Source organism: Canis lupus, chromosome 4 (genome assembly GCF_048164855.1).
Source record: "Canis lupus baileyi chromosome 4, mCanLup2.hap1, whole genome shotgun sequence".
Lineage (NCBI taxonomy): Eukaryota > Metazoa > Chordata > Mammalia > Carnivora > Canidae > Canis > Canis lupus.
The window spans coordinates 25,505,064-25,530,565 of record NC_132841.1 but is presented as its reverse complement, the minus strand read 5'-3'; the positions used below and the strand labels follow the sequence as shown (position 1 = coordinate 25,530,565).

Genomic DNA, 25,502 nt, shown 5'->3' with positions numbered 1-25,502 from the left:
GTCTACCACTTGAGGTTACTGATTTTGTTTTCTGCTTTATCCTTTCTGCATATACGCATGTTTTAATTTTCCTTTTTCTTACATAAAAGGTAACACTATATATGCTCTTTTGTGCTTTTCTTTTCATGTAACATTTCCAGGAGATCATGCCATACTAGACTATTGTATGTAGTACCATAGGCTTATTCAACCAATCTCCTATGGTTGGCCATTTATATAGTTTCTAGTATTTTGCAATCATTAATATGCTGCAATGAATAATCTAAGAAAATTATTTTTATATGATGAAAAGATTGGATTCCTGGATTAAATTAATTCTCATCTGTATAGACCTTTATTTTTATTCTCATGTATAATTTGTGTGGGATATTGTGGAGGAATATTTAGCGACATATTTAAACATCCTTTAAAATTATGAAATGAAAGTCATATGAAATAGTAGATAAAGTACAATGCAAATTGTATAAAAACTCAAAAAGACAAGTGTGCACAAAATATAAACATGTATGATGGAACTGTGGGGGAATTTAATATACTTTTTAAAAAATATTTCTCAAGTATAATGTAATCATCATGTATGTTTACAATTAAAAAACAATAAATTACACTCACAAACAAGAGGAAGGAATTTCATTTCTGACAGTAAAGCTGACTTAAGTACTATAACACAGACCTCTGCTAAAAACATCAATAAATGGTAAGAATCTTTTTTGTTTTAATTATATTACTTGGTTGACACAGAATACTTAGAAAACTAAAATGAAGTAAAATGGAAATCCAGGGAGGTAAGCAAACACTCAGATGTCTTTCATTCAGGGGATATGGCAAACCCATGAACTGAGCACAGTTTTCACAGCCATGTACAGAGAGCTGGCAGTGGTATGCTGGAGCCAGCTTGTGAAAACTACCTATACATATCTTTACCCAAATTCATGTTCAGTGACTTCACATTGGTAGCTTGAAATCAACCATAATGTAAAATTCAAAAATAGTACAAACCAGGACTTTTTTTTGCCCTTTGGAGAACCAGTTTTAAAATATTTACCAGCATACTACTGAGCCCAAGATCGAGGAGAGAAATCCTAGGTATACTGAACACAGGGAGTCTAATTGGAGATCTCTATATAAAGTTGCATGTTTAGTAGAACTTAGAACTACACCTATCCCACAGAAGAATCAGCAAGGTAATTTGCCTGTTTCAAACTTGATGCTGGGTAGAAGTAAAAATATCTTCCCCGAAAGTTTAAGCAGAAGCCCACCCTCATGAAAGTTTATGGATCTGGAACTCATGATACCTATGCAGCCTACAAAACTCAAGCCTAAAATTTATTTCAGTGTGTTCCCAGGTTGACAGTATCCCCAGGCTCTTGGCAGATTCAAATGCAGATCCTTTTTGGAAACATATCTTCATGTCAGCCTTGAAAAGTACCACAAATAATGAACATGAGCTCACATACAAAAAGTGAGGCAGCCTGAAGTACGAGCTAGAAAAACAACAGACAACAAAATCAGAACAGCAAAAGTTTAAATATTAGGCTAGGCACAAAATAGAAAATAGTAAGTTTAATGTATTTAAAAAATAAAATTATTATAAATATAGAAAGCAGTGAAGAGTTTATCAAAATGATGAAAGAAGCAGATAGGAGAGAAAGAACTGAGAATTAAAAAAAAGAAATGTATATTAAAACTCAGTGGACAGATAAAACAGAATATTAGACACCACCACAAAGATAAACATGATAAAGGAGATCTGGAGAAAGTATCAAGAATATAGTGAAGAAGATAAAGATATGGTAACTATACAAGAGCTGAAGAGATATAATAGAATGATCAGGAATACATATGTGGTTAAGCTATAAAGTATGGTAATAATAACCACAAAATTCAAGATGCCATGGTTACCTTTGATGTGGAAAAAGACATGGGATCACGAGGAGCACATAGAGATTCAAAGGTACTAATAAAGTTCTGTTTCTTAAGTTAGGTGAGGTACACATATTTTTTATTTTAAAGTTTTATTTGGAAGAAATTTTAGATTTATAGAAAAACTCCAAACATAATAAATAGAGTTCCCATATACCAGTTTGCCCTATGTTAACATATTACCACTGTACATTTGTCAAAACTACGAAAACAACTTCGTTGCATTACTATTAACTAAAGTCCAGACTCAATTTAGATTTCACCAGTTTTCACACTAATACCCCTTTTTTGTTGTTGTTCTGGATCCAATCCAAGAAACCACTTTGTATTTAGCTGTCACGTCTCCTTAGCCTCCTCTTGTCAGTGACTAGTTCTCAGTCTTTCCTTGTTTTTGTGACCTTGACAATTTTGAGGAATATTCTTTAGGTATTTTGTAGAATGTCCATCTGTTTGGATTTGTCTGATGTTTTTCTCATGATTAGATTAGGGCTATGTGTTTGGGGGAAGAATATAAGACACTCTGTGTTCATGTTGCATTTTCCCCTGTCCTAGCCCTAGAATCAGCCTCTTCTCCAAAGAACCCTAGATCCTTTTATTGGAGAATGGTATTTACAAACCCAGATGAAGGTGTGAGGTATGTTTGTCACTATTGGCATATAACTGCTTCTAAGCCTTCTCAGTGAACAAAACTAGGAAATATATGTCTGTATCTAATCCATGTATAAATATGTATCTATAATTATATTTGCATTTATCCATTTATATACATTAAGCTAAACATAAATTTTTTAAAAAAGATTTTTACTTATTTATTTGTGACAGACACAGAGAAAGAGAGAGAGAGGCAGAGACACAGGCAGAGGGGGAAGCAGGCTCTATTCAGGGAGCCTGGGATCCCTGGATGGCGCAGTGGTTTAGCGCCTGCCTTTGGCTCAGGGCCCGATCCTGGAGACCCGGGATCGAATCCCATGTTGGGCTCCCGGTGCATGGAGCCTGCTTCTCCCTCTGCCTATGTCTCTGCCTCTCTCTCTCTGTGTGTGTGACTATCGTAAATAAATTAAAAAAAAAAATATTCAGGGAGCCTGACATGGGACTCGATCCCAGGTCTCCAGGATCACACCCGAGGCTGAAGGCGGCGCTAAACCGTTGGGCCACCACAGCTGCCCTAAACATAAATTTGTAAGATTATCGCCAACTCTAATCCAATAACACAGGGTTTTACTCCAACTCTCCCCCTTGCTTCTCTTGTTTATCTGTAATTTCCCACTCTCACGTGTGAAATGTGAATCCCAACATCATCATTTATTTAGATACTAGTTCAACCTCAGTATATATGCAAAGCAGGTTCAGAATTATTAACCCATGCCCTTGAAAGAAACAAATTTACCAACTAAAATACAGTGCTTCTGTAATGTTCTTTTGTCTTCAGCTTCACATTTTCCAGTCAAGACACCATTTTCCAAACTTACTTAGGATGGCTCCTTTTTCTCACCCACCCCTTCAAGTGAGGTAATGTTACATATTTGTAATAGAGGTAGAGTCATTTGTCACAGACTGTACTACATCCTAGGATTCACAACACTTAAAAAATTTTGCATATATTACAGTTAACTCCTTTGATGTACAGTTCTGACTTTAAAAATGCACAGTATCAAGTATCTACCCTATAGTAGTAGTATGCAGAATAGTTCTATAACCCTAAAAATTAATCTGTGTGTCCTCTTTGTAGTCAACTATTTTCCTTACCCTACCCATCTTTTGTAATTTTAATATCTGAAATGACTGAAACTCATTAAAAATGATTAAAAATGTAAATATCATGATTCTTCACAGAATAAAGCCTAACACTGTAAGGAGAGTCACAGCTTAAAAGTTATTAGCATTGAGAGCTTATAATCTATCACTTAAAAGTTCTAGACTGGAGAAAGTCACCTATGTTCTTTAATTAGCTTTTATGGCATTACTATAAAACATGTGAGACTATGAGATTAATCTTGACATTGTTCATGGTTTAGAGTTGGGTTCTCATCCCAAGCACCTGTTTTCTACATTTATAAAATGTTCTCCAAGGGAAGAATCCACAATCTTTGCTCACAGATTATGTTTAGGATTGAATTGTTAATGGTTTATTAGAGAGATATTAAAACAAAACTATATTGCAATGACAATAAACTAAAAAAATATCTTATAGGATAGCTGCCCAGTATCACAGATTCAATTTCAGAAGGATAGTTCCTCAAACAGAACAACAGATAATACAAGAACAATAAAAATCTTCAGACTGCTAATTTGTACTCTAATAAAAAAACAAAAAACAAAAAACAAAACACAACAAAACATGAGGTAGGAAAGTTTCCTTTTTACTTACACTTAAATAGTGTGTTAAAAGTCTGTACAGATTTCATGTACAATTTTAGAATCATGTCCCCAAAGGCAGTGTCATCTGGTAAGGTGGTTAACTATATCGGTCTAAGCAGTACAATCTACTTGCTGGCAGTAACATCAGTTAAAGACTTTTAAGTTTAGCTTTCTCCCCCTGGTGGTAGTATCTGTGTTGATAACATTAAAAATATTTGTATAATATCTAAATGTTTATGGCTGCTACAGTCAATTATAGGTAGGCAATTTTGGGATAGAAGTAGACTTAAATGATATCGAAGCAGATATCAAAACACTTCTGAAGGAAGCACTTGTCTCTTATAGCTCCTCTTTTTTTCCAAAATGCAATTACAACCATTACATCATTGTAAATTACATGCTGGGGTTATCTCAGTAGGTAACTGCCAAATGTAAAACTTATAGAAGGTCTTCAATGTAATAATGATGTTTTATCATTTTAATTACAAACTCTTTAAAAAACTCCCTAAAGTGTACAAATTGGGGTGGTCTAAATTAACACTATCTTAGTAGCCCAAGGGTAGTAAAAATAGATTGAACTACCAAATTTCATCATACTTATAGCAGCTGTCTTCTTGCCTCTAGGAAGCTAAGTATTTAACAAAGCAGACAGCTTGGCATTGGCATCTGATTAGCAGTGTGTGTATTGTCAGATAGAATGTGCTTGGCTCTTTTGTTCCAGGGTTTGATTAGAAATCTGGAGCACAGTGGCATCATGTAACTTTATTCTTAAGGCTTCTGAAAGGTAAATAAACTGTGATGCTTCCTCTGGTATTGTACAGGAAAACTAATCAATGCTTTTTTGGTAATATGCTTTATCAAATCCCAGAAAATTCAAATAAAAAAATTATTTTTTAAACACGTCACAGACTGAAATGAGCAGATCTTAACATCATTTTAAATATTTTATATATTAAAATATTTTTTATAATTAAAAAAATTATAAAATATTTTTTTATAATTGAGTGCTTTGAGTCACATTGAGTCCTGTAATTAAAACACTGTTGGTGGGGAGGAAATGATCGTTTTAGAGCACATAAATAGAAGATTCTATTCCTAAAAATATCAACAGTCTAAATGGAGATTCAGAAAAAAATTTTTAAATGTCTATGAACATCTTATTGGAAAAATAACAATCTTGTAAGACTAGTACTGTTTTGATGCAGGTGCCCAAACATTAAACTATGAAACGGTGACTCTCATTACCTTTCCCCACAAATTTCTTTGAAAATTTATTACAAATGATTGTGCTTATTGGCAAAGTTCAAAATCAGTAGAGTCCATGCAAACAATCTACTTCAATGAGAAGTACATTCTTTTACTCTATCAAATCCATCGGAGGTAATCAGACTGGATGTTTTATTCAACAGGGCTGAAGAAAATTGTTCTACAATAGGTTAATTCAAAATGGCAGCATAGAAAATGCATCTGTCAGTGGGGATCAAATTACAGGGCAAGCTCCTCTCAATGCTTAGAAAAACAAGTCTGCAGTTCTACAGATTATGTGCCTGTGTGTGTTTAAAGGGGTGGGAAAGGAGCTAAATATCTGAGCTAACCTCCAATTAAAGTCAATCATAAAAACAGCCAATTTAATGAGTGCGGATTTCTTTGGGTAATTATAACACCAACCACTTTTTTCTCTTTTAAATCTGTAATTCTGCCTTCTTGTTATTGCTTGCTTTGTCATTAATCGCCTCAGGACCTTGATTTCCTAGCAACAGACTGCCACCAAACATTTGGCTCCTGTTCAACATTTTCTTTGTGAAAAATGGCACTGCTGTTGCCGCCTGGGCTGCTGCAGCTAGACTGGCTGGGTAAGTGCTCTAATAATGTATTCCACTGGAAAAAAAAAATCACATGATATGGGGTGCAATGACTGAGCTCAGTTAATTACTGAGCTGGGAAGTTTATCTACAATCTAAAAGCTGTGTAGAGGGGAAGGGGATGTGAGGATGAAAAAGGTGCTCCTTCCATTATCAATAATTTACAGGTGAGAATTTACAAAGAAATATTTTATTATTGAGTTGACAGGTTTCTGTTTAAGTTTATTTAGAAAAGGGTACAAAAGGCCAATGTTCCTTAAATGTTGCTTGACAAATTCTTTCTCTACGAAATAGCCCCAAACACACAAAAGAATCACAGAACAACTTGCTGCAATTTTAAAAAGCAAATTAACCTATGTATCTGTCAGCTGCTTCTTTTCTACTTATGGCAGAAATCATATGTATACGTAAATATGTTATGAGATGGCAGAATGAGGTTCTCATTCACAATATGAACACTAGACACAATGAAAATAGAATAAATCAAAATATTGTGTTTTGATATACTGGATACTTAAATAACTATTTTATAATCCATGACAGCAGAAAAAAGATGTTTCTGATTATTTTTGAAATGAGTTAACTGAGCTTGAAGGAAGTCATAATTGGAAACCTAATGATAAGGCAGATATTTTACCTTTTTACTTGGTAGGTTTATTAAGATTTTTTATGCCTTAGAAATACTACCAACTCCAGTAATAATAGTTATGGAAATTAACATGGCATGTCAGATATGGTTCGCTGATACCCTGCATTAGTTCTCAGAAATATGGCTATATAAGAATGGCATGTTTCAGGATTCCTGTCAGGATATGATAATTTAATATACCCAAGAGTACACTAAGTATTATGGAAGCATCTGTGAAACTAATAAGTCAGTGGACATTCCAATTCTTAGCAATGTCTACATACTTTATAAAAAACTTCCCACAAAGTATAGTCCCAATTCAGCTCATTTGAGAAAGAGAAAATGCTACAAGTCTACCTAAAAATATCACAACGACCACCATGACAGACATAACGGAATATTTATAAAAGAGCAACAGTATTTAAAGGCTGTTGGTTAATTAAGGTAGTCGAAATATACACATATTCTTAGGAGAAAGCAAATGAAGATATTTGAATGTTACAGAATTCTGTTTATCATTGGCCTGAAACCACATTATCTCACTACTGAATCTGACTCCCCACTCTAATATATTTTTACAAAAATCAATTCTTAATTGAAGAAAGTAAATATATATTCACAATCGGAAAAGTTTTGGAAATTCAGAAAAGACAATTTTTAATATGGAACTGTAACTAGACTATGTATCAATTTAATTCACTATTTACTATGACAGAGGTTCTTGACCTGGTCTCCAAGAATTAGCAAAAAGTCTTTTCAAATCTATAAACTTCCAAAAATTAAATGAACAATTTATGAGTAAATAAATTTTTCTGGGAGGGTTCAAAACTAAGACAAGATTAAAAACTACCACTCTAAGAATATCAATCTACCTGAGAAATGCTAGCTATATTCACAAGTAAAATAATATTCTAAAGATTCAATTTAGTTTATTACAGATGTCAAATTAAATAAATAAATGTTAACCTTATAAGAAGCTATGTAAGTGTAAAAATATTTTTGAGGAATGAATAATGAAATAGATGATGCTCTTTTACTTTATTACATGCGTATCTTTCTACAATAGTTGAACTAGGAAATTTTTGGTGGGTTATTGTACATTTTATGTTCTATTTGATTGTTTTTGACATTCCTTTAAACTTAACAATACTATAATGATATAATATCATCTTAAATTCTTTATAGAATGAAGAAAGACTTTGAAAAAAGAATATCAAAATGACTAGAAAAACTGGCGCCAGAAATCTGTATGGAGGACAAGAGGAACACAATTTGGAAAAGCAGCAATCTGTCTTTTATAACATCTTATAACTATCTAGGATTTGCTAATATCAGGACAATGTCAGAGAAAAAGATAGTATTAATATGTCCTAGAAGTCTAGAGGGGAAGTCCCTTCCTGCTTCCAGGAGCTAGTTCTAAGGGGTAAAGAGAAAACACATGATGGATACAAGAGGTTAAAGACAAATGTGCTATACTTAACAGCTGAGAAACCTGTATTGGTCTCAAATTGGGTAACAGCAAATATGAATTTATATATAAACTTGCCTTCCTAAGTACTGGAAGGGAAATGCTTTTTATTTTTTCATCCCACTTTACCAAATATATATATTTTAAAAACTTCATCTACTGTATGTCATCCATCCAAATAAAAAAATTGACATTTTAAAGAACTGACCCCAAAACAGTTATATCTAGAACAAATAAATAACAAAAGCTTGAAAGACCCTTTTTACAGTGCCTGCAAAAGAGAAATACATAGCAGTAAGAAATCAAAATAGACTTATTATGACTTCCATTACATATGTCAGAGAACAAAGACATAGATTATTTATTTAAGAACAATTATATCATCTGTAGCCGTAATACCTGAATATCATTGAAATTATTATGAGAGATGTAGATATAAGACTGAATCCAGGGGCCATGGGGAATAACTGCTAATGGGTACAAAGTTTCTTTCTATGGTAATGTGAATGTTCTAAAATTAGATTATGGTAATGATTGCAGAACTCTGTATATATTCTAACAATCACTGAATTGTACACTTTAAACAGGTGAACTTACAGTATATAAATATCTCGGTAAAGCTTTTATAAAAAGATTAAAGCCAATTTTATTCATCTAGAATAGAGACAACAGAACACATGAGTTAAGTTATATAAGCTATAAAGGCTCTATAACGTGCAGAGAAAAATATGTTGAAAAACAGACTTATACATACAGATACTAGACTATTTATGTCCAACTTACATAAAATTTCAAAGATATGACAACACATAAAAATGTATACTGCCATCATGTTTATAAGTTTTCCTCTCTTAATCATGTTTATTAAAGAGATTTAGTAAACATTTCATCTTCTCAGTCAATTGCTGACTGGTCTGAAATATATAAATAAAGTACATGGAAGTGGAAACATTTCAGTAGATGGTTTGTTAATTCATTTGGGGCTCTGTATAAGGGCCTACTGTCTTAACAACTAAGTGCTATACACATGTTTATTTTCTTGCCATTCTACGGCAATTAGCACATAGTGTGGTTTCTAACCTCACATAAAATTCCAGGGCCTCATTATAATGCCACAAGTCCAAAACACAAAAATGTCCGATCTTTATCTTTAACTTCTTTAACCAATACTATCTTACTTCTACAGAGTGAAAAGATTATTCTATTTATCTAACAATAATCTTACTGTAATATTCCATAGATTGTTTCCCCTTATTAGAGTTTTGCATTTGATAACTTGCCAAAATAAGACTTAACAAAAATTACAGGAATATAGGAGTAAATTACACTACTTGGAGAAAATATTAATCTATAAAAATCACAAAATATTAGTCTAAAAAAGTGATAATATTATAAGCATTTAACATGCCCCCCAAATCTAGAGAAAGAGAAATTAAAAATGAATACAAATAGGATTTCTATAATCACACTCTCATTTGAAAAATTTTCTAGCAAGAATCAAAGACTGTCCCTATAGGAAGAAGTAAAAACATTAATCATTTGTGCAGTTCCCTGAACATCAATACACACATGGAAAATTCTTTATAGTTAAAAATTGAACTTTAATGCTAATTTTTAAGAAGAAACATAATTAACAATCTTTCTCTTGTATTCTCTATATTATATCTGAGGCAAAGAAAAATGTCTTTACCACATAGTTGGCACATAAAGTTTTAAACCACTGTATGACAAAGATTTGGGTATTCCAAGTGTCAGGAATTATACGAAACACAAAATGCTCAACAGAGGGGGAAAAGAAACCCTTTACATATTTCTTCTCTCTCTCTCTCTTTTTTTCTTTTTTTGAGTTTATATTATTTAAGGGCATCTGCAAGGGTGTTTCCAAATAAAGACTTAACAATTCAAAGTAACCCCTAATGAAATTAATGAAGCAGTGCAGAATAGGATGGTCAAAAACTTGAGCAAAAACTACAAGATTGGGGGGGCTCAGCAGTTTAGTGCCGCCTTCAGCCCAGGGCCTGTTCCTGGACACCTGGGATAGAGTCCCACGTCCCACGTCAGGCTCCCTGCATGGAGTCTGCTTCGCCCTCTGCCTGTGTCTCTGCCTCTCTCTCTCTCTCCTCTCTGTGTATCTCATGAATAAATGAATAAAATCTTAAAAAAAAAATACAAGATCAAATCCAAATGATGATCACTGATTTGACTAATATCATGAGAGTTCCAATATATAAGGTTGAAAACTACATTTAGAACACAGAAAAAATGAAAAGTCAGTGGGTAGTTCAGCCCTATCTCCTTAAGCAATAATCTCAGAAGAATGTTATAAAGATTAATTAATAAATTCCAAGAAGTGTTTTGAATTCTAACTAAATGTTTCATAAAGAATTGTGATATCATTAAATCAGTTGTCATTTACTAAACAGCTTTATTTTTTTTTAAATTCCATTAGTTTACTTACTCTGCCAAAGTATATTCATTATAAAAGTACAGCTTCAAAAGATAATATTATAAAGCCTTTTGCCAGGGACTATTAAATATTTAAGACAATGAGTTTAAGTAACTGTCCACAAGTCAGTAAAACTTTTGTATCTTCAACTGTCCAGATGTTTTTTAATTTTGTGGGGGGGACTAAAAATCTCAAACATACATATTAAAGTAATAGTTATCTTTCATTTCTCTTTATATTACTTCAAGTATCTATTAGGTTATCATTATAAGACAAATCCACTCACTTTCCCTAGAACCTTTTTCAAATCTTTTCACAACAGAGCTAGGAATATCATACTAAATTTTGAGCATAATCAAAATAAATTTTAGAATTCTTAACAAAGGTTTACTTGTAAACATCTTTTGGTAAATATTATCAAAAGATAAGAAAAACCTAAAAAATAGTAATTACATATTTTATTATACATTTGTTCTAATTTGTCAACAAACATTCATAGAAAACATTTCTAAAAGAAAATTTTCAAATATATGATCTCTTAGACTATAATTCTTACAATTTATCAAATAATACCTCATTTTAAGGATGTTGGTCATTGCTTTCAGATAACTGACAAAGATATTTAACTGTAACTGAGTCTAAACAACAGTTCTGCTAAGATAAATTATTACTCATGGCAACATTAAATTTTTTTTTAAGATTTTATTTATTTATTCATGAGAGAGAGAGAGAGAGGAGAGAAGCAGAGATATAGGCAGAGGGAGAAGCAGGCTCCATGCAGGAAGCCCGACGTGGGACTTGATCCCGGGTCTCCAGGATCATGCCCTGGGCTGAAGGCAGCGCTAAACTGCTGAACCACCCGCGCTGCCCAACATTAAAAATTTTAGTAGAAAACCCAACGAGGCCAAACAAAATAAGAGATGTAAAACTCAAATAGTGATTATTACTTGTCCTTTATATACAAATACTCCTATTTCTTTCAAACTATGAACTCTATTCCATTTTTCCAAGGCTGTAAACTTCTCCAACATGTGTCTTCCACTCATTTATAATCATACCTTCTTTTATTCCAGAGGCAAACATTAGTAGCACTTTCTTGAACACCCTACTCTCACAAAACCATATTCCTCAAAATGGTAGGATTCTAGGCTGTAAAGAGCTAAGTAGTCAAGACAGAGTTATAAAATAAATAGAGAGAAGGAAAAGGAGATCTGTAATCAGCCATGGGACTGGAACAATCACAGGAAGAAGAAAATAAACATCATTGCCGAAAGAAAATTCAAACTACAAATTCCATATTCTCAGACAATGATCGACGAACTATGATTCTCTATTCTTTCATTTAAAGTGCTTAATTTTTAATCAGTAAAAAAGGGCACACATCTAGTTAAATTTATGTCAGATAAGTCACAAGGTACTGAAAATTTTTGATAAACATATTTCTTAAATATGTTAATCTCTGAAGTTTATTTTCTTTTAGATTTTATTTATTTATTCATGAGAGACAGAGAGAGAGAGAGAGAGGCGGAGACATAGGCAGAGGGAGAAGCAGGCTCCATGCAGGAAGCTCGATGTGAGACTCAATCCTGGGACTCCAGGACCAAGCCTTTAGCCAAAGGCAGATGCTCCAACGCTGAGCCACCCAGGTGTTCCAAACTCTGAAGTTTAAAACTCTCCCTAAACTTGCAAGCTGACTGGTATTTGAAAGTTGGAATGTTATTAGAAATAATGCATAGATTTCTATGTAAAATCTCATTGTATTCACAATGTAGTCTAAAACACTATAAAGGGCTGACTGAAAAGATTAGAAAAAATTACTAACATTAGTAATTATACATAAACTACCATATATTTATTAGATGAGAATTTTAAAAATTATTTTTAATTGATAAAATGGTAACGGAAGAATTTTAAAGAATCTAGAATAATAGTTTGGGGGAACTTATGAAGTTGAATCAACCTCAAGACCAATTTAAAACTCATTTCTCAGAGTGTCTGGGTAGCTTAGTCGTTAACTGTAATTCTTGATTCTGGCTCAGGTAATGATCTCAGGTCATGTGGGGCTCTGTGCTGGGCATGGAGCCTGCTTCAGACTCTCTCTCTTTCCCTCTGCTCCCCACTCCCTAAAAAAAATTGTAAAACTCATCTCACCAAAACTTGAAAGTTTTGCTGTTACTTGATTATTCCCTGTAACACATTTATGAGTGATAGTTTTTGTCAATCTAGCTTTCAAATAGTTCAAGGAAGGAAAAATAAAATTTGGGTACAGGGAAAGAAAAAAACTAAAGAGGTTAACTGAGAACTAAATCTGCAGTTTGAAATAAATATAATGTTCCATGAAAGTTGGTATAGAACAATAGAGAGGGAGATAAATCATGGTCATGTTATTAACATATTCAAATTCAAAGTGAAAGAAAGGCAATCTTGCAGAAAAAGAGAGTCATCTAAGAAAGGTAAAAGAAAAATCAACGTGGGGATTTCAGTTTCCAATCAAGATAGAGTAACAGGGAATGGATTTACACTTAAACAATTTAAACTTAAACAATTATAAAAATTGGGGGGGGGGACCCATTTGAAACAATCTTTAGACACTGAATAATAATCAAACACGGAATGAAATAAGGTGACTCTTACAATTGCTCAAACTCCCTAAAGACAACTTCTAACCTGTAGTTCAGAAGGAGAGAGCTTTAAGTAGAGTCATTTGTCTCCACTTGGAGAGGCTACGGAGGTCAGCACATGCTAGTCCAGATAGGGACAGGACAGAGGTGATAAAAGGAAGAGATGTGAAATCAGAACTTGAGATCTGCAGGGGTTTCCAACTGAGTCTTCAGTATATTGGCATAACGAAAAAACCCAATGTCAAAGTAAGAAGCAGAAAAAAAAAAAATTAGTAGACAAGGACATTAAAAACAGTTGTTATGACTATACTACCTAAGTTAAAACTGAGAGATGGCAGGGTGCCTGGGTGACTCAGTCGGTTAAGCACCTGCCTTCAGCCCAAGTCATGATCGCAGGGTCCTGGGATTGAACCCTGTATCAGGCTCCCTGCTTAGTGGGAAATCTACTTCTCCTTCTTTCTCTGCTGCTCCCCCTGCTTGTGTTCTCGCTGTCAAATAAATAAAATCTTTAAAAGAGAGAGAGAGAGAGAGAGAGAGAGAGAGATGGCAACATGAGTATGTAAAGTAGTCATGGCAGGAATGAACAAGGCCCAAATCAAATATCCAGGTACGAAAATTATCATGTCTAAGATAAAATATACACTGGATGGGATTCATGGCAGATTAGACATTGTAACAGAAATTATAAGTTTAAGACACAGTAATGATAATTATACAAAATGAAGAAGACAAAGAAAAAAATTAAAAGAGTATACTAAGGTAAGGAACATTTCAAGTGGCTTAATATTACTTGGACTTTCCAAGAAGAGATAGTGTTGGAGAGAGAAAATATTTACAGAAAAATTTCTAAACTGAATAAACCACATTCACAAGAAATAGAAAGAAAACAATACCAAGGTAACATCATAATAAAATTGCTTAAAACCAATGACAAAAAATCTTAAAAGCAGTTAGATAGATAGGGATAGATATGGAAAAACAATAGGAATGACTTCCTTTCTAAAAACAATGCAAAGCAGAAGACAGTGGAAAAACAGGGATTGTGTGTGTGTATATATATATCCTCCAGCATGAAACAAAAACAAACACAAACATGATGCATGCAACAATGGTTTTTAAAACCATGGACATCAAGGAGGAAAAATAGTGATCTCTGAGAGATGGGAAACCATCTAGGTGAGCCCTAACACTGGATAAGTATTGTTTTGTGAGAGTTCCCAGGCTAAAAGCACCAGACCCAGCACTGGGAAGGGCAGAGCCCAGGGAGTTAGGGAGATGGAGCTAATGATGGGAAGAATAGAGAAGTTAGAGTGCAGAGGTTAGGACAGTAGAGAAAACTGGAAATCTGCAGATTCCTCTCCAACATTCATCAGATCAGAACCTAGGAATGAGCCATCCAAAAGAATGAGAGGGAAAAGAATTAGAGGAAACAGTGCCTGAGCATATGCAATTCTGGGAACAGTGCCTGTTTCCACCATCTAGAGCAGGAAATATCATTAATAACGGGGCATTGCATAGAGCACAGCAAAGTCTTGCCTCAGTAGCAGGGAACATGTAGCTTTAGACCAGAGTTTCTTAACCTTGGCTCTACTGATACTTAGAACTGGATAATCCTTTATTGTGGAGTGCTGTCTCATACACTGTAGGATACTTAGCAATATTCCTGTCCTATATTTACTAGTAGCAACACTCGCTCATCACTATAATAAATATCTCCAGATTTTGCCAAATGTCCCTAAGCGGGGGGAATTGTTCCTGATTAAGAAACGACTGCCATTAAATGAATTCTACTCTGGATTCACCTCATGAGTCATAAAAGCAAGATCAAAATGCATCAGGCTTGCTCCAAGTAACATAACTGCATCCCAGAAAAAAACCTCAAGAAGATTTATCAATGATAGCTAATGATCACTGCACCTACAAAGAGAAAGGAAAACACAATCCTCAATAAGGAGGATAATCAATCCTTACAACTACTCCAGAATCAACACAGATGTAAAGAAGTAACAGAGAAAGACATCAAAATAGTTCTTTTAACTGTATTTTATGTGTCCAAAGTAGAGACAAAGAAGAAATAAAAGACCCAAATCAATCTTATAGATATGAAAATAACAAATGAGATGAAGAATACTCTGGATGGGATTAATGATAGTTCATACTATACGGGAAAATATTAGTGAACTAGCAGGCATAGCAAAAGAAACTATCCAAAGTAAAACACAGAGGAAAAAAAAAAAAGAATCCAAAAAAAGGAAAAGGGTGGTATCACTGAGCTATGAGACAACTTCATGGGTAACTTGAAACCCAAAGGTGGGGGGCAGCTGGGCAGAAAATATATTTAAAATAATGGCTGAAAAGATTCCAAACATAATAAAAATTATAAATCCACAGCTGTAAGAAGTTAAACCCCAAGTATAAGAAACATGAAAAAGAATACACTACAGTACAATATCACCAAATTGATCAAAACCAGTAATAAATAAAAAATTTTAACAGCAGCCAGGGTTAGGGGTGTGTGAATTGTTACATGCAAAGGAATAAAGGTATGGATGTCAGATTTCTCATCAAAAACAACTCAAATGAGAAGACAGTAAAGCAACATTTTTCAAGTACTGAAAGACAAAAAACTGTCAACCTAGAACTGGCAAAAATCTCTTTTAAAAATAAAGGTGAAATAAAGATGTTTTCAAACATACAAAAGCTGAAAGCATTCATCACCAACAGACCCAAATATATGAAATGCTAAAAATGTTCGTTAGGCAGAAGGAAAATTATACCAGATGGAAATCTAATTCTAAGCAAAGGAATGAAGAGAACTGGAAGTGGTAATTAAATGAGTAAATATGTTTTTTAATTGTTGAAATATCTTTAAAAGATATTTGACAATTTAAACAAAAATTATGTGTTATAGTGTTTATAACACAAGTAAAAGTAAAATTTGTCTGTTGTATGGTATGTTAATTATATATTAATAAAGCTGTTCAAAAACAATTAAAATTTGGGGTGCCTGGATGGCTCAGTGGTTAAGCTCTGCTTTTGGCTCAGGGCATGATCCCTAAGTTCAGGGATCGAGTTCCCTCAGGGAGCCTGCTTTGCCCTCTGCCTATGTCTCTGCCTCTCTCTCTGTGCCTCTCATGAATAAATAAAAAATATTTTAAAAAAATCAAAATTAAAAAAAAGGAAAATGTGACAATGATAGCATAAAGGCTTGGAGAGGTGAAACTGAATTATGCTATTGTAAGGTTCTTCTACTGTATGTGAAAGTTTATAGCATTATGTGAAGGCTCCATTGGTAGAGGATGCATCTCTCTCTCTCTCTCTTTTTTAGGATGCATCTCTTTTTTTTTTTTTTTTTTAGGATGCATCTCTTGATCTCAGGGTTATGAGTTCGAGACCCACACTGGACAGAAAGCTTACTTAATACAAAAAAAAAAAAATGAAGGCAGTGATGAGTTAAAGACATATACTATATATATATATATATATATATATATATATATATATATATGCCCTATAGATAGATAGATAGATAGATAAATAGATAGATAGATAGAGATAGGGTTGAGTATATATCTCTCTCTATATATCTATTGAATATATATCTAGGTATATATATATACTCAACCCTAATGCAGTCACTAAAAGAAAGAAAAACAGAGATATTAAGGCAATGAAAGAAACAGAAGTACTGGATTAACCTAAAAGAAGGCAGGAGAAAAAACAGAATGAAGGACAAACAGGACAAACAGAAAACAAATACAAAGATGATGAACTAAAATCTAACCATATCAATAATCACATTAATGGTAATGGTAAAAACATTCCAGTTAAAAGGTAGACATTGTCAGGCTGGACAAAAATTAAGACTTAACAATATGTTGTCTACAAGAGATGCACTGTAAATAAAAACACAAATGATTACTAAAAGGGTGGGAGAAGATATCAATAGTAAAAAAAAAGTTGGATTGGCTTTATTAATATGAGAGTATCAGACAAAATAGTTATGGGAACAATACCAGGAATAAATATTTCAAAATGGCAAGTGGGTCAGATAATCAATTCTATACCTTTAGGCACCTAATAACAGAGTTTAAACACACTGAAGAAAAATCTGATAGAACTGTAAAGAGGAATATACAAATCCATAACAGGAGCAAAAGGAAGATCTCTGGGAAATCTCCATATTTAGAAAATAAACAACAGGTTTCTAAATAACTCAGGAGTCAAAGAAGAAAGTAAAAGAGAAAGTAGAAAATTTTATAAGCTGAATGAAAATGAAAACATGACATTAAAATTTGGGGGATGTAGCCAAACCGGTTCTTACAGGAAATTTATAGCACTAAATGTCTACAGTAGAAAAGTCTCAAATCAATGAATTATTCTTCCACCTTAAGAAACAAAGAACAGGTAGAGCAAGAATGGGGGGTGGGTTGACAGAAGAGGAGGAGTAGAAGAGCAAATTAAATCTAAAGTAAACAGAATAAGGAAATAATAAAGAACAGAAATAAAAATCAACCTGGGCTCAGGTCCCACAAAAAGTGCTGGAAAATGAAGCATTATCTACATAGTAGTACTTTGTTTCACGAAATACTACACCAAACAAGTTGTTTTTGTACAAAGCAACAAGAAGTCAGTAAGATCTCAAGAATGGAGAAGCTCTGGGGGGAAAGTGAGAACAAAATGCAGCCAAATGAGGGACATTCAAAGTTAAACAATAAAGGAATGGGAAGACTGGGTAAATAATTGGTGGTGGTGAAGCATTTAACTCATTTAAATAGAGAAACAAGACTGTGAGGATTATAGTTATAGGATAGAGTGCAAATATTTAAATCCTAATGCTAAGATGAAGAACACCTGAAATTTATTTTTTCAAAAATGCAATTAGCTATCACTATAACCAATAACTCTTAATCACATATTAGCAAGGAATTTGGGAATTTGGTCTAAACAGGGTAAACTGAGATTACATGCTATAAATGGAACACCTCCTATGAAGATAAAAGAAGACGTAAATATTTACATAAACCAAAAGAAAATGTTGATATATCCATATTTCATTTCAGCTTTTTGTCAGCAAATTTTTTTTTTTATTTTAAAGATTTTATTTATTTATTCATGATAGAAAGAGAGAGAGAGAGGCAGAGACACAGGCAGAGGAGAAGCAGGCTCCATGCCGGGAGCCCGACGTGGGACTAGATCCCAGGACTCTCAAGGATTGCGCCCTGGGCCAAAGGCAGGCGCTAAACTGCTGAGCCACCAAGGGATCCCCTGTCAGCAAAATTTTTGATGTGAACTCTGCATTGTAGATTGACTGAATTACATGACAGAGAAAGTGATCAAGGTTTTGGATTTTCTCAATGCTCATGACCATTATTAATTTATGAAATCATGGAAAGAAGAGCGGAGTATGTAAAACTGGTTTACATAATGCAGACAGATGTCTTAATTATGGAAATTTGTTGAATAGATATACTGAGATGCTTCCTTGGACCAAGAAATTCTGAAATTAAAGCGTTCCTAGAATTTTAACTTGTTAAACCTCAGTAGTTTATAATGATACTGTGAGAAGATTGCTGACTCTATAGAACCAATATGGAGGAACCCAACTAATTTGTTGAAATGAGTACAGATATATCTACTCAATCAAAACTTGTGGTTTAAGCATCTACTAAAGAAAAGGCTACACTGGATATTCTGGCCTCAAAGGAAATTAAAGGTTTAAAAGAACTGCAAAGGTATTATACGTAAATGATGAACCACTAAATCCTGCTCCTGAAACTAACTAATATTATACTGTATGTTAACTAACTAGAATTTATTTATTTTTTAAACTAACTAGAATTTAAATAAAAAATTAAAACATTAAAAAATTAAATTAAGAAATAATAAAAGAATGGCAGAACATCTTTATACAAATATCATTACACTTCAGAAGAGAGTACACAGATTTTAATAAGAATTACGCTCTTAGTAAATAGCAAGATAGTTATAGAATATACAGCATCCAAGGTATCCTTTTTTATTTTTTTGTAAAGATTTTACTTATTTATTCATGAGAGACACAGTGAGAGAGAGAGGTAGGGACACAGGCAGAGGGAGAAGCAGGCTCCATGCAGGGAGCCCGACGTGGGACTCGATCCCAGGACTCTAGGATCACGCCCTGGGCCGAAGGCAGGCGCTAAACCGCTGAGCCACCCAGGGATCCCGCATCCAAGGTATCCTATATGAACTATTTTAATAGTCAAACTCTCCACAAACTATTTACTTGGCAATGTGAAACACCATTCTTTTTATAAAATTGCTGAAATAGAAACTAAGCACTAACAAAGATATCAGCTGGAATCCATTTTGATATTTGTTTCTGGCTGTTTTTTGACAAGTTTCAAAAATAATTCAATTTCCTTTATTAATTTGACCCAAAATTAATCACTACATTTTATATAAAACTGGACTTATATAAGTAGTTATTACTATTGTAAGAATTCTACTTTACCTGAAGTTGGCTCGATGCACTATGGTACATAATTCTTGAAACTCTAAATTGTTTGCAAGATAGGTCTATACTCCTATAAAAATTCTATTCATCCTATTCATCCAGGCTTGGCTAATGGTAGATATATATAACTGTTAAAACTGAGTGTTTCCACTCATAATTTGGAGTCCAACTGCCATATATCTAAATAGAAATATAATTGCCTGGTAAATATAGTTTTCTACCATAATTATTGTCATACTTCATAGCCAATATAAATAATATCAAATTTTAGACCATGTGTTCTATGAAAATCAGACTTTCAAATGTATAATCGTTTGAAATAGCACAGAAATTCCCCCGAAAGAAACACACTACAAAAACACACTCCCAAGAAAACAACAAAAAAATTAGACCATTTAGAGAAATAAAATAGAAAATAATCAAGAGGGAATTTTTTTTTAATTATCTGAAATGTTTTCTCACATGCTGTCTAAAGAGCTAATATGACTTTCCTCTATAAAATCCCCTCAATGTATTTACTTGACATTATAAAGGGGTAGGATTTTCTATACAGAAGAATCAATAACAACCTTGTAAAGCCTAAAGCAGTGAACATAAACATGCTGTAGGAGACATTAACATTAGACTGAAAGAAATAATTATACTTTCAATAAACATGCTCCTACTGGATAATCAATTTTTTACACGTCTTTGCAGCTGTTTCACAGCTCAGGTAGTGAATGGCAGCAGCTGTTATATCAAAAGCATATATTATATGCATATGAGGTATTTTTAATTTTTCATAGGTATCTACTTATTTGTGATTAGGCACATTTAACTCATATTAAATAAAAACAAAGTATTCATGGGATGATAAATTGAGGGGGATTTTTAGTACCATCTTATTTTAGAAGAGAATTCTTAAACCAATTATTTTTATGTCAGAATATTTAATAATTCAAATTACATGCTGCCCTTAGTCCCAGATTTTAGAGATTTGTCACGATCAATGTTTCTGAAATATTAAATTAAAACGTGTCATGGTAATTACTATGGAATAAACAGCAATTAAGATTTTTTAGGCAAATAAGCTCAAATTGTTTGCAGTGCATATTTATACTACTAATATTTTCCCACACAATGCATGCACCATTCACAACAAGCAGCCTAAAAATACAGAATGTAAATCTGTAGAATTATTTCAAAAGACCTTAAGATCTTTGGATTTAATATGGAATCTGATAATTAGTTAAGAAATATCTATGTATAATGTATCCAAAAGGAGGTAGATTTGAATGTTAAGTAATACAAATAATGTTACCATAGAATGATCATGTTTCTGTTCTGTATTTGTAATAGAGAAGCTACCATATGCTGTAAATCATTTGCAGGGTAAGTAAAAGACAACTATTTAAAAATGTATATCCAATTACAAACTATAATTAACAGTATAAATTATGTACCAGAAATATGAAACAGGTAAATACTTACTGCTATATAATAAACTCTTGCTTTTTCTACCAGTGTCCAGTTTTTATCCATATCAAGATGTTTTTCCTTTTTATAACAATTGGCAGCAGCGAGATTGGCTACAAGTGACCTAAAACAAGAACAAAAAGCAAGTAGGCTTTCATACTGTAGCTAAAATTGTCATGTACTTTGTTACAATTAATTAGCAATACTTTTTGCAAATTATGTTTTACATTTTAATTCTTATTTTTTCAAAACTGCTATACACTGATATTAATAAATTAAATAAGATTAAATTTGTTTTGAGCACTTTTTGAGACTTCTATGTTGCCTTTGAGATAAACAGAGATATCAATCCTTGCTCTAAATACCATCTGGTATTTTGAGAAACTGGAATTTATGTTTCCTTTGGTACTAAAATGATGAGATTATCTATTTTCTACGTTTTAGTAGTTCAAAATGCAGTTGGGAAATTAAACTATTATGTTGCTATGCCAAAAAATTATGCAAAAAAGATATATACATACATATATACAATTGAACACTTCAGTTTTTAAGTATCAACATACTATATACATTGATTATTTAAACTAATGCTTGAAAAGCTAAGTATAGGATTAATTTCACAAAACACACCTAAGAAATGTAGGCCCTATTTACTATGAGGTATTAATTTGCAAACCAAAACATTTTAAAGACTAGAATACATTAAAATTAGTTTTCTATAGTTGAAAACTCCCAATATTGGTCCAGTTTTGCAGCTGAAAAATCTAAGCAGGATACTGGATTTAAAATCTTGCTACAAGTGCCAGATTGGAATTTTTGTTATTGTTCAAAAATTAAAGTTAATAAAGTAATTATTTATGCTAAGTACAAATTAATAAAAATATTTTCTTTCTCATTTTGATCCAGAAATTAGAAAATAACTTGCCATTTTTTCATTCTTTCTAATCAAAAGGGAACAATCATGGTCAAAAATAGATACATCATTTTATCCCTTGAGATTTTTATAATATGGTTTCTCTGTTAAGAAAAACAACTGATACTCTTCCAAAACATATTTCTACTCAACCACATGCCAAATGACTACTGAAAGATATCAATTCAATTTATGCTCATTAGATTATTAAAAATAAGAACAATAGGAATCAGTATATTTATATGCAAGTATTAGCATATTACAAAGTTAAGAATAATAATCCTAATTTATAAAAAGCATTTCAGTAATCATGATGTTAGCAAAATTTTGATAGAAATGGGTATATATGAAAATAAAAGGCAAACACTTCTGGTACCAGTTATGAAATTCTATTTTGATAATAAAAGTATCCTTTGATAGTTTCTCCAACATATAAGTATTCTCACTATCGAAATGAATGTGATTCAGAGTCTGGAGAGCAAGAACCTCAATTGAAAAGATACTGCATTATCCCAATTCTTTGATTCCTAGGTTTTGGATAGCAATAGTAAGAGTTATCAGCCCTATCCAAAACAATTTATCCGTATCTATGAGGTTCTATAATTTGATTGATGATGAATTTGATAGTGGGAGTTTCCCCCCCAGTTTTTGACTTTCAACACCACCTGAACATTACTAATCACCGTAACCATAATATTAGTATATTAGTTAAGCTTTTGACATCTGGGAAACCTAATATCATCATAACTTCTCTCTAAAAGAGCAATTTAGCACACAAAAACAATTTAGCCATTTTACACTAGCCTGAGAGGTAACAGGCAAAACTTGACCTATTTCTCACTAATCAGAAAAGTGTATCTGCATATTAAAGTTGGTTTTAGGAAAACTGAAAAGGGAAAAGGTCTAAATAAGTATATTTCAATGTTTGAACAATAAGTGGTTTTATTTATTAAAACCTTAAATGATAAAGTTCCCTATACACACAAAAAAATAAAATCACAGGAAAGATTTAAAAATGACTTTGGCACCCTAATTATTTTAAAAAGCTATATTTTGGTTATTTAATGACTACTGGCCAGGAGAGTGTCAGGTGCTTAGCATACATCTACTAAAGGTCAAGGAGTGAGCAAAGAAAGACGAAGGGAATAAGGGGAAGAGACAGTAGGGAGGAAATAAAGGAAGACAAGAGGCAAATAAGAAAGGAGAGAAAGAAGGGCAAGGAATGGAGGAGGACACACTAAATATTTCTATGTATCAGGAAAGTGAAATTTCTAGTGAATCACTATTTAGAAAGAGATCATCATTGCCAATTTTAATAATATAATAGCTAGAAAAGTTATTTTGTTTTTCTCTTGCAAAGGATAAAAAAGGCTGTTTGATGAACACTGTGGTAACAATGCAAGGATATACTAAAGAAAAACCTCCATGTGGCTGCAAAAGGCATAAATACAACTAATATATGGAAAGTCCTGAGACAGAGATTTCAAGTTTATATAAAGAAGAATTTTCTAAAAAGTAAAATTATATAGAAATGTAGTGAATTGTTTTTTGACTGGTGTATTACCCATAACTGAGGTTGTCTGATATGGAGAGAGGACTATTTGTCAGAAATGCTTTAGATGACCTAATTCATATGACACTAAATAGAACGTAGTATTTTATATATGTTGTAAAATACATGTGTGTATCTGTCCTTATATCTGAATATTCCAATCTCAGGATATGGTAAAAAGAGCATTCTTTTCATCCCAGTTTCAGCAAGAAATCACAAGACACTGAATAAAACATTTTCCTTATTTTCCTTTTCTGATCTAATTACAAAAATTAGACTGGAATAGATAATCTCAAAATTTTCATTTCACATGCCTCATGAATACAAAAACAGGTACAAGGTTTTTTTTTTTTTTTTAAAGGAAAATGAAATCAGAAAGAAGAGTTATTAAAACACTAAAAGCAATTTAAAACGTGAGATCTAAATTCCAAATTCAGATTGGAATTCAGAGTCTACGGCTGTGAAAATATCCAGTTAGTAAAAAACCTTCCCCTGGAATTAAACTGACCTGTTGCTACCAGTGATGCACACAGCACAAGTTCCCGTTGTTTGCTCGTTTTGCTCATAGTAATGAGCATCCACGTGGGCTTCAGCAGCTTTTTTCTTCAAGATCTCTCCAAATGTATCTGTCCCAATGCATCCAAAAAATGTTGCTGCTTTGTATGGCTGCTGAATCATCCACTGAAAAACAGGAACATAAATAATTTTAATGGCTCAGAAATACAGTACACATAGAATGGTGGAATAAAAGGGATGCTTTGTTAGATGCTGTGACTGTTACAAATGGAATTCCAATCCTGTACTAATGCTTATGACAACAAATTTGATATAACAACCACATAAAATCTTACACTACATTCAGGGACAGAAATAGGGTGTAGTGGTTAAGAATTCAAAATTCAGTCACATAGACTTTAGGTCAATGCTAACTTGATACAGAAAAATAATAGTGAGTCCCAAAATGAGTAGAGTAGCATTGTCATTTAAAAGCCCAGAATCTATACTAAAGACCATCTGGGTTCAAATCTTGCCTCTGCTACTTATTACCTATATGAGTAAGAGCCTGTCACTTAACATTTCTATACCTCATTTTCCTCACTTAAATATGGAAAAATATAGAAGTACACCTTATGAGGTTGTTGAGAATTAAACTAAATAACTTAAATTCATGTATATGCAGTGTTGAGCATAGTATGCACACAGTAAACAATGTATGCTAGCTGTGGTGGTCACTATTATTTTTACACTTGTAATTCATAAGTAAATTAAGCTAAACTATGATTAAGTCTACTAAATTGTTCTAAAAATTCAAAAGTAGTGTTAATTCTAATTCTAGTATCTCAGTCTTTCAGTAGTCTCAAGCTTTAGTATCTCTGTTATAAACAGTAGATTGCTTTTAAAATGCATATTTTAAAAATACTATGAACTATTATTTTTCATAATTAGCTCAAATTCTTAAGATTTGTAATACTTATATTAGCTATAATAAAACTGCCATCGATTTGTTTGTTCCTAAAACCTATATGAGCAAAACACCCCACATACTAAGTCAAAAGACATAAAAATCTTACCACATTCTCAAATACTTAAAATATAAAAGAAATGCATGTATATTTGAGAGTTAAAGTGATGAAGGGACAAAAAAATAACAAAGAAAACTGTAAGATAAATATACAATAACTGCCTAGGGATTTGTTCTGAAGATACATGTCCACAAATATGATGCAACATATGCATAAGTACTCTTTGAGACATTATTTGTAATGCCAAAATGTTAGAA

General features: G+C 32.8%; 1 protein-coding gene across 20 annotated transcripts in view; it reads right to left on the bottom strand.

The window, feature by feature from the left end:
- Positions 1-25,502, bottom strand: part of ADK (adenosine kinase) — a 506,565-nt gene that overhangs the window by 237,262 nt on the left and 243,801 nt on the right. For all 20 annotated transcript variants that reach the window (XM_072823669.1, XM_072823668.1, XM_072823681.1 and 17 more), the window contains 2 exons: positions 24,231-24,403; positions 21,273-21,381 (listed from right to left, as the gene is read on the bottom strand). In XM_072823669.1, the coding sequence (XP_072679770.1) occupies positions 21,273-21,381; positions 24,231-24,403 (282 nt within the window). The remainder of the gene's footprint in view (positions 1-21,272; positions 21,382-24,230; positions 24,404-25,502) is intronic.